At 38.3% G+C, this 14,489-nt stretch overlaps 1 protein-coding gene across 1 annotated transcript in view; it reads right to left on the bottom strand.

Moving 5' to 3' along the window:
* Positions 1–1,423: 1,423 nt before the first annotated feature.
* TMEM236 (transmembrane protein 236) overlaps positions 1,424–14,489 on the bottom strand; it is a 49,227-nt gene continuing 36,161 nt past the window's right edge. Inside the window, exon 4 of the mRNA XM_027121982.1 lies at positions 1,424–4,250. Coding sequence (XP_026977783.1) covers positions 3,673–4,250 — 578 coding nt within the window. The 3' untranslated portion in view covers positions 1,424–3,672. The remainder of the gene's footprint in view (positions 4,251–14,489) is intronic.

Below are 14,489 nucleotides of genomic sequence, written 5' to 3'. Positions count from 1 at the left end.
TGTGGAATGAGTTAGGAAATATTCCTTCCTCTTCTGTCCTCTTAAAAGAGATTGCAGAGAAATGGTATAATTTCTTCCTTAAAAGTTAAGTAGAATTCACCAGTGAACCCATCTGTACCTGGTGCTTTCTGTTTTGGAAGGATATTAATTATTGATTCAATTTCTTTACTCGGTATAGGCCTATTCAGATCATCTATTTCTTCCTGTGTGCGTTTTGACAGATTGCTTCTTTCAAGGAGTTGATCCACTTTGTCTAGGTCGTCTAATTTGTGGACATAGAATTGTTCATAGCATTCCTTTGTTATCCTTTTAATTTCAGTGAGATCTGTAGTGATGTCCCCTCTTTAATTTCTGATGTTGCTAATTTGCGTCTTCTCTTTTTTTCTTAGTTTGCATGGCTAGAGGCATAACAATTTTATCAATCTTTTCAAAGAGCCAGGCTGTAGTTTTATTGATTTCTCTATTGATTTTCTGTTTTCAAATTCACTGATTTCTGCTCTAATTCTTATTATTTCTTTTCCTCCCCTTACATGGCATTTCATTTGCTCTCCTTTTACTAGTTTCCCAAGGTGGAAACTTAATTTATTGACTGTAGATCTTTCTTTTCTAATATGTGCATTCAATATTATAAGTTTCCATCTAAGCACTGCTTATGCTACGTTCTACACATTTCGAAGTTTTGTTTTCATTTTTATTTACTCCAAAATATATTTTAATTTCTCTTGAGATTTCTTCTTTGACCCATGTGTTATTTAGAAAAGTTTAATATCCACATAATTGGAGATTTTTCTATTACCTGTTACTGATTTTTAATTAAATTCCATTATGAGAACGGACATTATATTATTTCTATTCTTTTAAATTTGTTAGTTTCTGTTACACCCCAGAATGTGGTTTATTTTGGTAAATGTTCCTTGTGAGCTTGAGAAGAATGTATATTCTGCTTTTATCAGATGAAGTAGGCTGTAGATGTCAATTATATCCAGTTGATTGATAGTGTCATTGAGTTCAACTATGTCTTTACTGATTTTCTGACTGCTGGAACTGTCCATTTCTGAGAGAGGGGTGTTGAAGTTTCCAACTATAATAGTGGTTTCATCTATTTCTCTGCATTTCTATCAGTTTTTGCCTTATGTGGTTTGATGCTCTGTAGGTGTATACACATTAAGGATTATGTCTCCTTGGAGAACTGACTCCTTTATTATTATGTAATGATGCCTTTCTTAACCCTCGAAAAATTTCCTTACCTTCAAGTCTGGTGTGTCTGAAATTAATATAAGTACTTCTACTTTCTTCTTAATGTTAGCATGGTATATTTTTCTCCATCCATTTAATTTTAATCTATATGTTAAGTTAACTTCATAACTTTTTATAAGGACACAAAAGCTACATGGGTCTTAATACCAAAAATCATTAGAAGCAATGAGAATTACAATATAATTTTAATAGCATAACATTTAATCACACAGTGTAGAACTACCAATGTTTCATTCAAATTTGCTGCAATGCCTATTAAATATCATAGACTTGAACTTTATATACATGTGTACACCCTTAGTAAACTATTAAATTAAACTACATACTCAATAATTTTCCTCCTACATGGAGCCTTTTGTATACGCCTTCATTATTTATACAAAGTGTTGCCACTTTCCAAAATATCAGGCATATTCATATTCAAATATTAGATACAAAATGCATCCTAAACTCAAATAAGTAATACTTTTCAGCTTATCTGAGCATTTTTCACTCTATAAATTCCAATACAAAGATAAATATAAATGTATGTAAAATATTTTCATATTTAAGGATATTAGAGTCAACTACTTGGTTATAAATTCTTCTTCATAAAGAAGATTATCATGGTATGACTTGAAAGAAATTATTTATATGATAATTTTTTTAGAATTATAAGTATTGTAAGTTTCTGTGGGATTGACAGAAGAAGATAAAGATACATTGTTAAACAAGATATCCTTGGGCCTTTCTTTAAGGAATTTAAAGATTAATGGGGAACTCAGAAAAGTAAAACACATAATGAAAGTCTTAAAAAAGTGCTATAGTTAGGGTTCTATGAGAACTCATAGGAGGGACACTCCAATGCCTGATGAATGAATACTTATATACTTCAACTTTAATCTGTATATTCAGTGGATTACTCACTTCTGGACATAATACTACTTGATGAAAAATTATGGTCTGAGGTAATCTGAAGATTTTATATTTTACTTTTCACAAATGCATGATTTAAATTATTATTCCCAGAGGGTAAGTAGAACACAGAAAAGAATAAAACAGGAAAATTTAAACAATGCTTTAAGCTACCTGTTTCTCCTTAGGGTACAATTAAAATACTCAGTATTCATTGGGTTATTATAGTTCACCAGACAAGGTAATGAGAACATTCCCTATCTCGGTTAATCCTCTCAATCCTATAAAGTACTATTTAACCCTATTAAAGTATTAGTAATATACTCATCTTTTAGATGTGGAAACTGGGGTTTACAGTAGTCAAAGATTTCGCCCCAAGTCATAAAGCCAGAAGCTAAGCTTTCAACAACTGTGAATAGATCTCCTCTTATGGTGTAAGGAAAAACCATAAAGCATAAGGGGAGAGTGAGATTGGGGGATTTGGTGGAGTGGCAGGCAAGTTCAGTTATCCATTCTTTAGGCTATTTGTTATCACAGATCACTGCAGAGAATGCCTATGTTAAACATTACTCTGCACACATAAGCCTCTCAGAAATCTTTCTAGCATCTGAAAATGTATGCAGAATGGCTAGCCCCTGCTATGAGTATCTGAGAGCATCCCAACATAGGAAAGCAAATCGCATAATTCTGTATCTAATTATTTAACATCAGGATAACCATTATTTATTATCACATAAGACACTAATGCATTTGCTGTTATATTTGTAAGTTGAACTTCTAATTTTAAACAGGGCTTGTACCTGACTGTTTTCATGATGGTATCCAATTCCGCAAATAAAATATTCTTCTACTTTGAAATCTCCCTCTTCAATTAATGGCTTCCTATTATAAAACTTTATCTAGGTCTTACTGGTGTACCTTGACTTCATTATATTAAACTGAGTCAAATGTCTGAAACTAAATTTACTGCTTTCTATGCTGAAACCAATTGATTACATAAAAGTCGCTTGTCACAGCAGAATAAGGAGCATAATTCCATATTTGAAGGAGACCCTAAAACTACAATTCAAATGTTTTTAAAGAATCTAAACATTATTCCATAATTACAAGTGTATTTCCTAAAATTAATTTTAACTAATTAATTCTTGTGATGCACTTTATATAAACAATAAAAAAATTTCATTCTTGGACTAACTTAGTGGGAAAACATGTTCTAATTTTTAAGAGGCTTTATTGAAGGGTGCTTTTAGAAAAAGTGCAGAATACGTAACTAAAATTAACTATTAACATTTTCTAGAGATCAAGGGGAACCAACTTAGAAGACTATAACTTTGCTTAAATTTAGCACCATTTGTATACATTTTAAAAATTGATACGCTACAGTTTTTAAAAATAGTTTTTTTCTCTAGCATCTATTCTTCATTTCTTCCTATAGCACAAAAATTTATCCCTGCCCCCCAAAAAGATTATAAATGCGTGCATGTGCATAACAAAGAGGTTTGACTATGGGACATTTCCTTGTTAAAAAGATACCTCAAAGGGAGAGAAAATCCTGAATTTGGTTAAGTAATTGAAGTAAACATAAGAGAGAGTCACGAGTACATTTTTACAAAGGCCCAAGACGGGTGTGATCGTTCCCAGGCCAATGATTAAACTAAGTCTAACAAAGATAAAGGGTAGATCCTGGAGCACGATGCCCAGGGAATTCAGAAGCGGGTTCCGGGGAGTCAGTATCATTCGAAGAAGAGAAATGAAACTGAAGATGTAGACGGGGTAGACCCAGCCTGACGTGTACACTTTGGGGTGCCCGGCCACCCGCACCATTTCTATGGTGTCCGACCACAGCAGAAAGCTCCAGAGGAAGATCTCAGCGCGCACATCCTGCTGCGACATCATTCTCAGGATTCCCCGTTTGAAGGTGGGCTCTTGGGGTCCCTCCAGCTGAGGAGTCGAGCCCTCTGTTGTGGCTCCTGGTAGCCATGACAGCCGGGTCCTCCCGGCTGGCTGCGAAGGTGTCAGGTTTTCATTTTGCCTCAATTCATCCGTCACAGTTTTTATTTGCTGCAAACTGGTCGTGTGGATGTGCCTGTCTTCGTTACCTGCAATAAGTTGATTTATTTACATTTTAACTTCAAATTTTTATTTAGAATTTAACTTTTCTTCTAATTTTATTTAAATTTTTATTTAAATTTTAAATTTTTATTTAGAATTTAACTTTTCTTTCAATTTTACTTAAATTTTAATTGTTATTTAAATTAAAATGTAAAATTTTAATTGTTATTTAAATTAAATTTTAATTGTTATTTAAATTAAATTTTTATTTAACTGTGATTTTTAAATTTTTATTTAAAGTGAGATATTTAAATTTTTATTTAAATTTAAAAATGAAATTTAAGTGTTCTCTTATTTGAGGTCTGTTTCACACATGGAATTTCAAGATAGCAATGAGTAGCACAGTGCAAAAAAAACAGAGGCAGAGAAGGCTCTTTGTGTCTTTGTATTTCCCTGGGTATGGATCCCAAGTCATTTTTACCATTTCAGAATAATAGCCATTACTGGTTACTGAGCTAAGTAAGCACTTTCACACATTATCTCATTTAATCCTCAGATAAAAAGGTGAGAGATAGGGATTACTATCCCATTCGATAAATATGGAAACTGGAGTACAAGAGGTGAAATGATGCCTAAATTCAAATACACAGTTAGGAATGGGCAGAGCTGGAATTCACGCCCAGACTTGTTTGACCCCAATTGACAATCCCTTAACTTTATGGCTGCTAGCACTTTCTAGAGGCAATACATCACATGCTAATTATAAAACAGATACATATCATAAAATCAAATGAATCAAAAGTTCAATGGTCCAATCTTATTTTATTAGACGCCCACAGAGATCACTACAACCCAGATCGCCAAGCTTAGAGTCTGGTGCTAAGAGGGTCTTTTGAGCATGATCATGAGAGAGCACGAGAGAGCCTTAGTGAAGGATAACATTCTGTATCCAAGATTCTTAAGCTGTTCTTTCCCCCGGAGTTTTTGAACTCGTCAGTGCGATGGGTTAGACTAAAGTATCTCATTTGTGACCATGAAGCTGTGGCTGGTCAACATGTCAGGCATCTGAATGAGTAGGGCATTTCCTCATTAACATCATAAAGTGAGTGAGTGTGTGTGTGTGTGTGTGAGACAGAGAGAGAGAGACAGAGAGACAGAGAGAGAGAGAAAGAGGGAGAGAGAGAGAGAAAGGGAATGTGTGTGGCTCTCTGTATACACATGGGTGTTGAGGTTGGGGTTATGAAGGAAGCTCAAATCGCAGAACTTACTAACTGTTGATGGTATGATTTTTCTACATGAAAGGACTAGCACATTATTTTCCAAATATTTGAACACTTAAGCACCGTTTTCATTGCTAAGGAATTTCTCAGGTCTTGACAAAGCTTACTCAGCAAATGTGCTGAGCTGCCACATTACTTGATAAGACAAAATTTAAAGGGAGTCATTAGATGGAATAGCTCTAAAGGTTAAAGACACAAAGTCAATAAAAGTTGCTGAGATGTACTGAGCTGAAGTGAAAACATTTTAAAACAAATAAGTTATTATGATTAATGACTAATAAAAGGCTTGCTTACTATAAGTAGGAGTTGTTTAAAGGACAAACCTCAGTTTTCTTTCTATACAATTAATTATTTTTAAATTTTAAGTGTGAATTGAGTATATTTATCAAGTAAAAAATAAATTCTTGATGAGATATTATTTGCTTCTGGTATGAATCATTCATAAATAAATGTTAGGAACCATAACCCTTAGAAACTTCCTTATCAAACTTAGATGTCACAGTGGCATGAGTAGGAATCTTTTTTTTTTAACTGGAATATAGTTGATTTATAATGTTTTGTCAATTCAGGTGTACAGCAAAGTGATTCAGTTTTATATATATATATATATATATATATATATATATATATATATATTTTTTTTTTTTTTTTTCATTCCTTTTCAGATTCTTTTCCCATATAGATTATTACAGAATATTGAGTAGAGTTCCCTGTGCTCTAGTAGGTCCCTGGGCTCAGTAGGTCCTTGTTAGTTATCTATTTTATATACAGTAGTGTGTATCTGTTAATCCCAATTTCATAATTTATCCCTTCCCCCTACGTTTCCCCTTTGGTAACCATAAGTTTGATTTTGAGATCTGTGAGTCTGTTTCTGTTTTGTAAATAAGTTCATTTGTGTTGTTTTTAAAATTAGATTCCACACATAAGTGATATCATATGACAATGGAATATTACTCAGCCATAAAAAATAATTTATAAAAAAAAGAAAAAAATAATGCCACTTGCAGCAACATGGATGGACCTAGAGATTATCATACTTAATGAAGTAAGGCAGACAGAGAAAGGAATCATTCTGATAAATTACATTCAAGAGAGAAAAATATATGCTAATTACTATTATTTTAACAATCATAATATCATCTGTTTTTAAACTCAGATGCTCACTTGCATCAATTGTATCTCTTACTTTACCAAAAAAAAATCAATATAGAAAATACGTTTCTTAGAGTGTGTCAAGTCTTAGAGCACTCTCCTTCACCTCTCATAGTAGATCAAGGTGTTCAAATGAAGATCCAAATTCCTTTGTCAATATGAGGAACAAAGCATATAATTTGGGCTTTTGAGGATGACTGCAAATTCAGCATTGTTTCAAAGCCAGGAAGTGCAATCTAAGAAGTGACACAATAACATTTTTTAAACAGTCATTGGGAGTCGTAATATCTGAGGATAAGAGCTGTTGGTACAAACAACGAATTCTTAGCTAGGGTTCATTTTTAATGAAATACAAAAGCCCTAATCCATGTGTATTTGGTAAAATCAGCCTCACATTTCTCCACGGCTCATTAGGGACTAGTTTAGATTTGGGGACTAGTTTAGGGTCTCTGCTGTCCTCTTTCCAAGTAAGAAGCATTATAACTATGAGCTGGAAAGCTCTGTTGGCCTCCCAAAGGGCAGGGTAGAGCTAAGGATGTCAAGAATTCATTTGGTCATTAGAACAGACCAGCAAGTTTATCCTCCAGTCACATAAACCTTCATGTATTCAATACTATTCCCTTCGGCTCCATGATTAGTTCCCCTCCAAATTATTATTTTTAAAATTTCCACTTATAGCTGGAATTCTTTTTATTGTTGCTGTTAGTTGTCAGGGTTTCTATTTGAGGAAAATTATATTTACTTGTGCAAAATCTGTAAAAGATATCAACACAAAGAGAGCAATCTACTCACTTCCTTAAAGGCTCACGTTGCCCTGTAAAAAGTAGAGGACTTCCCTGGTCCGCCTGCCAATGCAGGGGACGTGGGTTCGAACCCTGGTCCAGGAAGATCCCACATGCTGTGGAGCAACTAAGCCTGTGTGCTGCAACTACTGAGCCTACTCTCTAGAGTCCAAGAGCCACAAGTACTGAGCCAGTGTGCCACAACTACTGAAGCTCGTGTGCCTAGAAGCCCATGCTCCGCAACAAGAGAAGCCACGGCAATGAGAAGCCCATGCACCACAATGAAGAGTAGCCGCCACTCGCCGCAACTAGAGAAAGCCTGAGCACAGCAATGAAGACCCAACACAGCCAAAAACTTAATTAATTAATTTTAAAAGAAAGAAATACAACACATAAAAAATAAAAAGTAAAAATAGCAGGCCTGCTGCGTAGTTCCCCACAGCTTATGCCAGCCGCCAAAACAACTTTATATCCTCACCGTGCACGCCAAATAAATAAGGAAATGCAATTTTTTTTTTTTTTTTTTTTTTTCGGTTACCCGGGCCCCTCCCTTTTTTGGCCCCCCCCTTTCGGAGTACAGGCTCTGGACGCGCAGACTCAGCAGCCATGGCCCACGGGCCCAGCCGCTCCGCGGCATGTGGGATCTTCCTGGACCGGGGCACGAACCCGTGTCCCCTGCATCGGCAGGCAGACTCTCAACCACTGCGCCACCAGGGAAGCCCAGGAAATGCAATTTTGATAACAGATAAATGTTTAAGTAGGTAACTCACACCTCTTTTGCTTTATTATTTCTTCATAGTGATGTATTTCTATCTCTAACTTGTTCCCCAAAAGTTTTAGATCACTTACAGGGAAAGTGTAAGTACAACATAACAAATCAGTAGTGAGGAATTTTCTAGAGTGACATGTATTCCTCTTGCAAAGAGAAAAAGAAAGCAATAAAAGTTATTTAAATAAAAAGAGAGCAAAAGGAGAGAGAAGAATCACAAAAAAGGGCACCTAAAAACAAGACAGGAATGATGTTGCTACTAAAAATGAACTTCTTAAATGAAATCAACATTTTAATTTTATTCATTCAAAAATTTCACTGTATAAAGGCAACTTGGAAAAGGGAAATCTCAGCTTAGGGGTAAAATGGCCTTTTTGAAGGGGAAGGGAGCTGGACTCAAGTGCCAACAGCAGGCGAGTGCTAGGTAGCGCCGTTAGTGGGGGGACAGGCTTCAAAACTGCCTCTCCAAACAACAGCTTCAAAACCGCTCCTGACGGGGACTTCCCTGGTGGTCCAGTGGTTAAGACTTCACCTTCCACTGCAGGGGGCACAGGTTCAATCCCTAGTTGGGGAGCTAAGATCCCCGCATGGCGTGGCCAAAAGACTGCACCTGATGTTGGTTAAGGGCTAGAACACTTGGACACCCTAGCTGTCTGCTGTTAGCAGACACACTGTAGAGTGCTGTTCCAAGCTTAGGCTGGGCATTGAGAATGATGCAGCGGATAATGTCCCTGCCTTCACCACTCCGCCCCCTGGATCTGGGAAGTGACAGTTAAGCAGAGACTGAAGAATAAATAGGAATGAATCATGTGAGAATGGAGAAAGGAAATTTCCAGGTGTTAGGAAGAGTAGGTGTAAAGCTCCTTCAGCTAAAATGAGCTGAAAGGAGGAGAGTGTGGTGAGGGGCTGGTGGGGGGCAAGAGAGGGAAGAAGAGGAGAGAAGCTAAGACTTACTAAGTGTCTTCTCCATACCAGGTGCCCTTCTAAGCCCTTTCTATGCATCCATTCACTTCATCCTTAGAAAAACTCTATGATGTGGCTAACAAAGGGGAAAGGTGTGGGGGGAGATAAATTGGGAACATGAGATTAACAGATACAAACTACTATATATAAAACAGATAAGCAGTAAGGATTTACCATAGAGCACAGGGAACTATATTCAACATCTTGTAATAACCTATTATGGAAAAGAATCTGAAATATACACAATATATATAACTGAATCACTTTGCTATATACCTGAAACTAACACAATATTATAAATCAACTATACTTCAATATAAGAATAATAAACCTCTATGATGTAGATACTATTATGTTCCCATTTTAAAGATGAGTAAACTGAGGCAGAGGGAGATTAAGGATTGTTTCCAGGGTCACACAGCGAGCAAGGAGAGGGATGGAGCGTGAACCTCAGACCCTTAAGAACTAGACAACACTGTCCGTGGCAAAGCCAGCTGATGTGGAGCTAATGGGCCACGATAAACGTTTTGGACTTGATTCTAAGTTTATTCTAAGTTCACCAAAGATGAGGACAATGCAGGGCACGGGAGCTAGAGAGGACCTGGGGGTTCATCAAAGAGGCTCTTGAGGCCGTCAAGGCAGCTGATGTGAAATGAGGTTGTTATTCAACTCACAGCAACCAGAAGATCAAATTAAAGACTCATTCAGAAAAAGTATGACTAGTCTTGATGCACAGTCCCTGAAATCAATTTTTCCCTGAGAGGAAAATGGTCTAGAGAAAAAAAACTGCTAATGATTTAAATATAACATGCTGAGACCAAAAAAAAAAAAAAATCAGGAATAGAAGAAAAGTCACAGTCTTATGAAAAAATTTTAAAAACATATGAAGCACACAAAGCACTTTCAGTCAAAGTACTTTTAGAGATTAAAAAAACAATGAGGACCTTCAAGATGGCGGAGGAGTAAAATGTGTAAATCACCTTCCTCCCCAAAATACATCTACATGTGGAACAACTCCTACAGAACACCTACTGAACGCTGGCAGAAGACATCAGACCTCTCAAAAGGCAAGAAACTCCCCACGTACCTGGGTTGGGCAAAAGGAAAAAGAATAAACACACACAAAAGGATAGGGACGGGACCTGCACCAGTGGGAGGGAGCTGTGAAGGAGGAAAGGTTTCCACACACTAGGAGGCCCTTCGCGGGCAGAGGCTGCGGGTGGCGGAGGGGGAAGCTCAGAACCACGGAGGAGAGCGCAGCAACAGGGGTGAGGAGGGCAAAGCGGGGAGATTCCCGCACGGAGGATCGGTGCCAACCGGCACTCACCAGCCCAAGAGGCTTGTCTGCTCACCCGCCGGAGCGGGCAGGGCTGGGAGCTGAGACTCGGGCTTCGGTTGGAGCGCCAGGAGAGGACTGGGGTTGGCGGCGTGAACACAGCCTGCAGGGGGTTAGTGCGCCACGGCTGGCCGGGAGGGAGTCCGGGGAAAAGTCTGGACCTGCCACAGAGACAAGAGACCATTGTTTCCTGGTGCGCAGGAGAGGGGATTAAGAGCGCTGCTTAAAGGAGCTCCAGAGACGGGTGCGAACCACCGCGGCTAAAAGCGTGGACCCCAGAGACGGGCATGAGACGCTAAGGCTGCTGCCGCCACCAAGAAGCCTGTGTGTGAGCACAGGTCACTATCCACAACCCCCTTCCGGGGAGCCTGTGCAGCCCGCCACTGCCAGGGTCCCGGGATCCAGGGACAACTTCCCCGGGAGAACGCACGGCGCGCCTCAGGCTGGTGCAATGTCGCTCCAGCCTCTGCCGCCGCAGGCTCGCCCCGCACTCCGTGCCCCTCCCTCCCCCAGGCCTGAGTGAGCCAGAGCCCCCGAATCAGCGGCTCCTTTAACCCGTTCCTGTCTGAGGGAAGAACAGACGCCCTCAGGTGACCTACACGCAGAGGCAGGTCCAAATCCAAAGCTGAGCCCCGGGAGCTGTGCAAACAAAGAAGAGAAAGGGAAATCTCTCCCAGCAGCCTCAGGAGCAGCGGATTAAACCTCCACAACGAACTTGAAGTACCCTGCATCTGTGGAATACATGAATAGACAACGACTCATCCCAAAATCGAGGAGGTGGACTTTGGGAGCAACTGTACACTTGGGGTTGCTGTATGCGACTGACTAGTTTCTGATCTATATGTCTATCTTAGTTTAGATTTTAGCACTTGTTATCATTGGTGGATTTGTTTATTGGTTTGCTTGCTCTCTTATTTTTTAATTGCTTTTTAATTTTAATAATACTTAAAAAAATTTTAATTTTAATCCCTTTAATTTTATTTTATTTTATTTCTTCTTTTTTTTTCTCCCTTTTCTTCTGAGCCATGTGGCTGACAGGGTCTTGGTGCTTTGGCCGGGTGTCAGGCCTAGGCCTTGGAGGTGGGAGAGCCGAGTTCAGGACATTGGTCCACCAGAGACCTCCCAGCCCCGCGTAATATCAATTGGTGAAAGCTCTCCCAGAGACCTCCATCTCAACGTTAAGATCCACATCCACTCAACGACCAGCAAGCTACAGTGCTGGACACCCCATGCCAAACAACTAGCCACACAGGAACACAACCCCACTCATTACCAGAGAGCCTGCCTAAAATCATAATAAGATCACAGATACCCCAAAACACACCACCAAACTTGGACCTGCCCACCAGAAAGACAAGATCCAGCCTCATCCACCAGAACAAAGGCACCAGTCCCCTCCACGAGGGAGCCTATACAACGCACTGAACCAACCTTACCCACTGGGGGCAGACACCAAAAACAACAGGAACTATGAACCTGCAGGCAGTGAAAAGGAGACCCCCAATCACAGTAAGTTAAGCAAAATGAGAAGACAGAGAAACATGCAGCAGATGAAGGAGCAAGGTAAAAACCCACCAGACCAAACAAAAGAAGAGGAAATAGGCAGTCTACCTGAAAAAGAACTCAGAGTAATGATAGTAAGGATGATCCGAAATCTTGGAAATAGAATGGAGAAAATACAAGAAATGTTTAACAAGGACCTAGAAGAACTAAAGAACAAACAAACAATGACGAACACCACAATAAACGAAAGTAAAAATTCTCTAGAAGGAATCAATAGCAGACTAACTGAGGCAGAAGAACAGATTAGTGACTTGGAGGATAAAATACTGGCAATAACTACCTCAGAGCAAAATAAAGAAAAAGAATGAAAAGAATTGAGGACACTCTCAGAGACCTCTGGGACAATATTAAATGCACCATCATTCAAATTATAGGGGTCCTAGAAGAAGAAGAGAAAAAGAAAGGGACTGAGAAAATATTTGAAGAGATTATAGTTGAAAACTTCCCTAGTATGGGAGAGGAAATAGTCAATCAAGTCTAGGAAGTGCAGAGAGTCCCATACAGGATAAATCCAAGGAGACACACGCTAAGACATATATTAGTCAAACTATCAAAAATTAAAGACAAAGAACAATATTAAAAGCAGCACAGGAAAAGCAACAAATAACATACAAGGGAAACCCCATAAGGTGAACAGCTGATCTTTCAGCAGAAGCTTTGCAACCCAGAAGGGAGTGGCAGGACATACTTAAAGTGATGAAAGGGAAAAAGCTGCAATGAGATTACTTTACCAAGCAAGGATCTCATTCAGATTGGACAGAGAAATTAAAACCTTTCCAGACAAGCAAAAGAAGAGAATTCAGCACCACCAAACCAGCTTTAAAACAAATGCTAATGGAACTTCTCTAGGCAGCAAACACAGAGTAGGAAAACACCTACAATAACAAACCCAAAACTATTAAGAAAACGGTAATAGGAACATAACATATCGATAACTACCTTAAATGTAATTGCATTAAATACTCCAACCAAAAGACATAGACTGGCTGAATGGATACGAAAACAAGACCCATATATATGCTGTCTACAAGTGACCCACTTCAGACCTAGGGACACATACAGACTGAAAGTGAGGGGATGGAAAAAGATATTCCATGCAAATGCAAATCAAAAGCAGGCTGGAGTAGCAATTCTCGTATCAGACAAAATAGACTTTAAAATAAAGACTATTATAAGAGACAAAGAAGGACACTACATAATGATCAAGGGATCAATCCAAGAAGATATAACAACTGTAAATATTTATGCACCCAACACAGGAGCACCTCAATACATAAGGCAAATGCTAACAGCCATAAAAGGGGAAATCGATAGTAACACAATCATGGAAGGGGACTTTAACACCCCACTTTCACCAATGGACAGATCAAACAAAATGAAAATAAATAAGGAAACACAAGATTTAAATGATACATTAAACAAGATGGACTTAATTGATATTTATAGGACATTCCATCCAAAAACAGCAGAATACACTTTCTTCTCAAGTGCTCATGGAACATTCTCCAGGATAGATCATATCTTGGGTCACAAATCAAGCCTTGGTAATTTTAAGAAAAGTGAAATCGTATCAAGTATCTTTTCTGACCACAATGTTATGACACTAGATATCAATTACAGGGAAAAAACCTGTAAAAACTACAAACATATGGAAGCTAAACAATATGCTACTAAATAACCAAGAGATCACTGAAGAAATCAAAGAGGAAATCAGAAAATACCTAGAAACAACTGACAATGAAAACACAATGACCCAAAACCTGTGGGATGCAGCAAAAGCAGTTCTAAGAGGGAAGTTTATAGCAATACAATCCTACCTCAAGAAACAAGAAACATCTCAAATAAACAACCTAACCTTACACCTAAAGCAATTAGAGGCAGGAGAACAAAAAACCCCAAAGTTAGCAGAAGGAAAGAAATCATAAAGATCAGATCAGAAATAAATGTAAAAGAAATGAAGGAAATGATAGCAAAGATAGCAATAAACGATAGCAATAAAACTAAAAGCTGGTTCTTTGAGAAGATAAACAAAATTCATAAACCATTAGCCAGACTCATCAAGAAAAAAAGGGAGAAGACTCAAATCAACAGAATTAGAAATGAAAACGGAGAAGTAACAACAGACACTGCAGAAATACAAAGGATCATGAGATTACTACAAGCAACTATAGGCCAATAAAATGGACAACCTGGAAGAAATGGACAAATTCTTAGAAATGCACAACCTTCCGAGACTGAACCAGGAAGAAACAGAAAATATAAACAGACCAATCACAAGCACTGAAATTGAAACTGTGATTAAAAATCTTCCAACAAACTAAAACCCAGGACCAGATGGCTTCACAGGCAAATTCTATCAATCATTTAGAGAAGAGCTAACACCTATCTTTCTCAAACTCTTCCAAAATATAGCAGAGGGAGGAACACTCCCAAACTCATTC

This window comes from Aethalodelphis obliquidens, unplaced genomic scaffold, assembly GCF_003676395.1.
Source record: "Aethalodelphis obliquidens isolate GAN/ISIS:26980383/991018 unplaced genomic scaffold, ASM367639v1 scaffold23, whole genome shotgun sequence".
Classification (NCBI taxonomy): Eukaryota; Metazoa; Chordata; class Mammalia; order Artiodactyla; family Delphinidae; genus Aethalodelphis; species Aethalodelphis obliquidens.
This window is presented reverse-complemented; position numbering and strand designations above follow the sequence as displayed.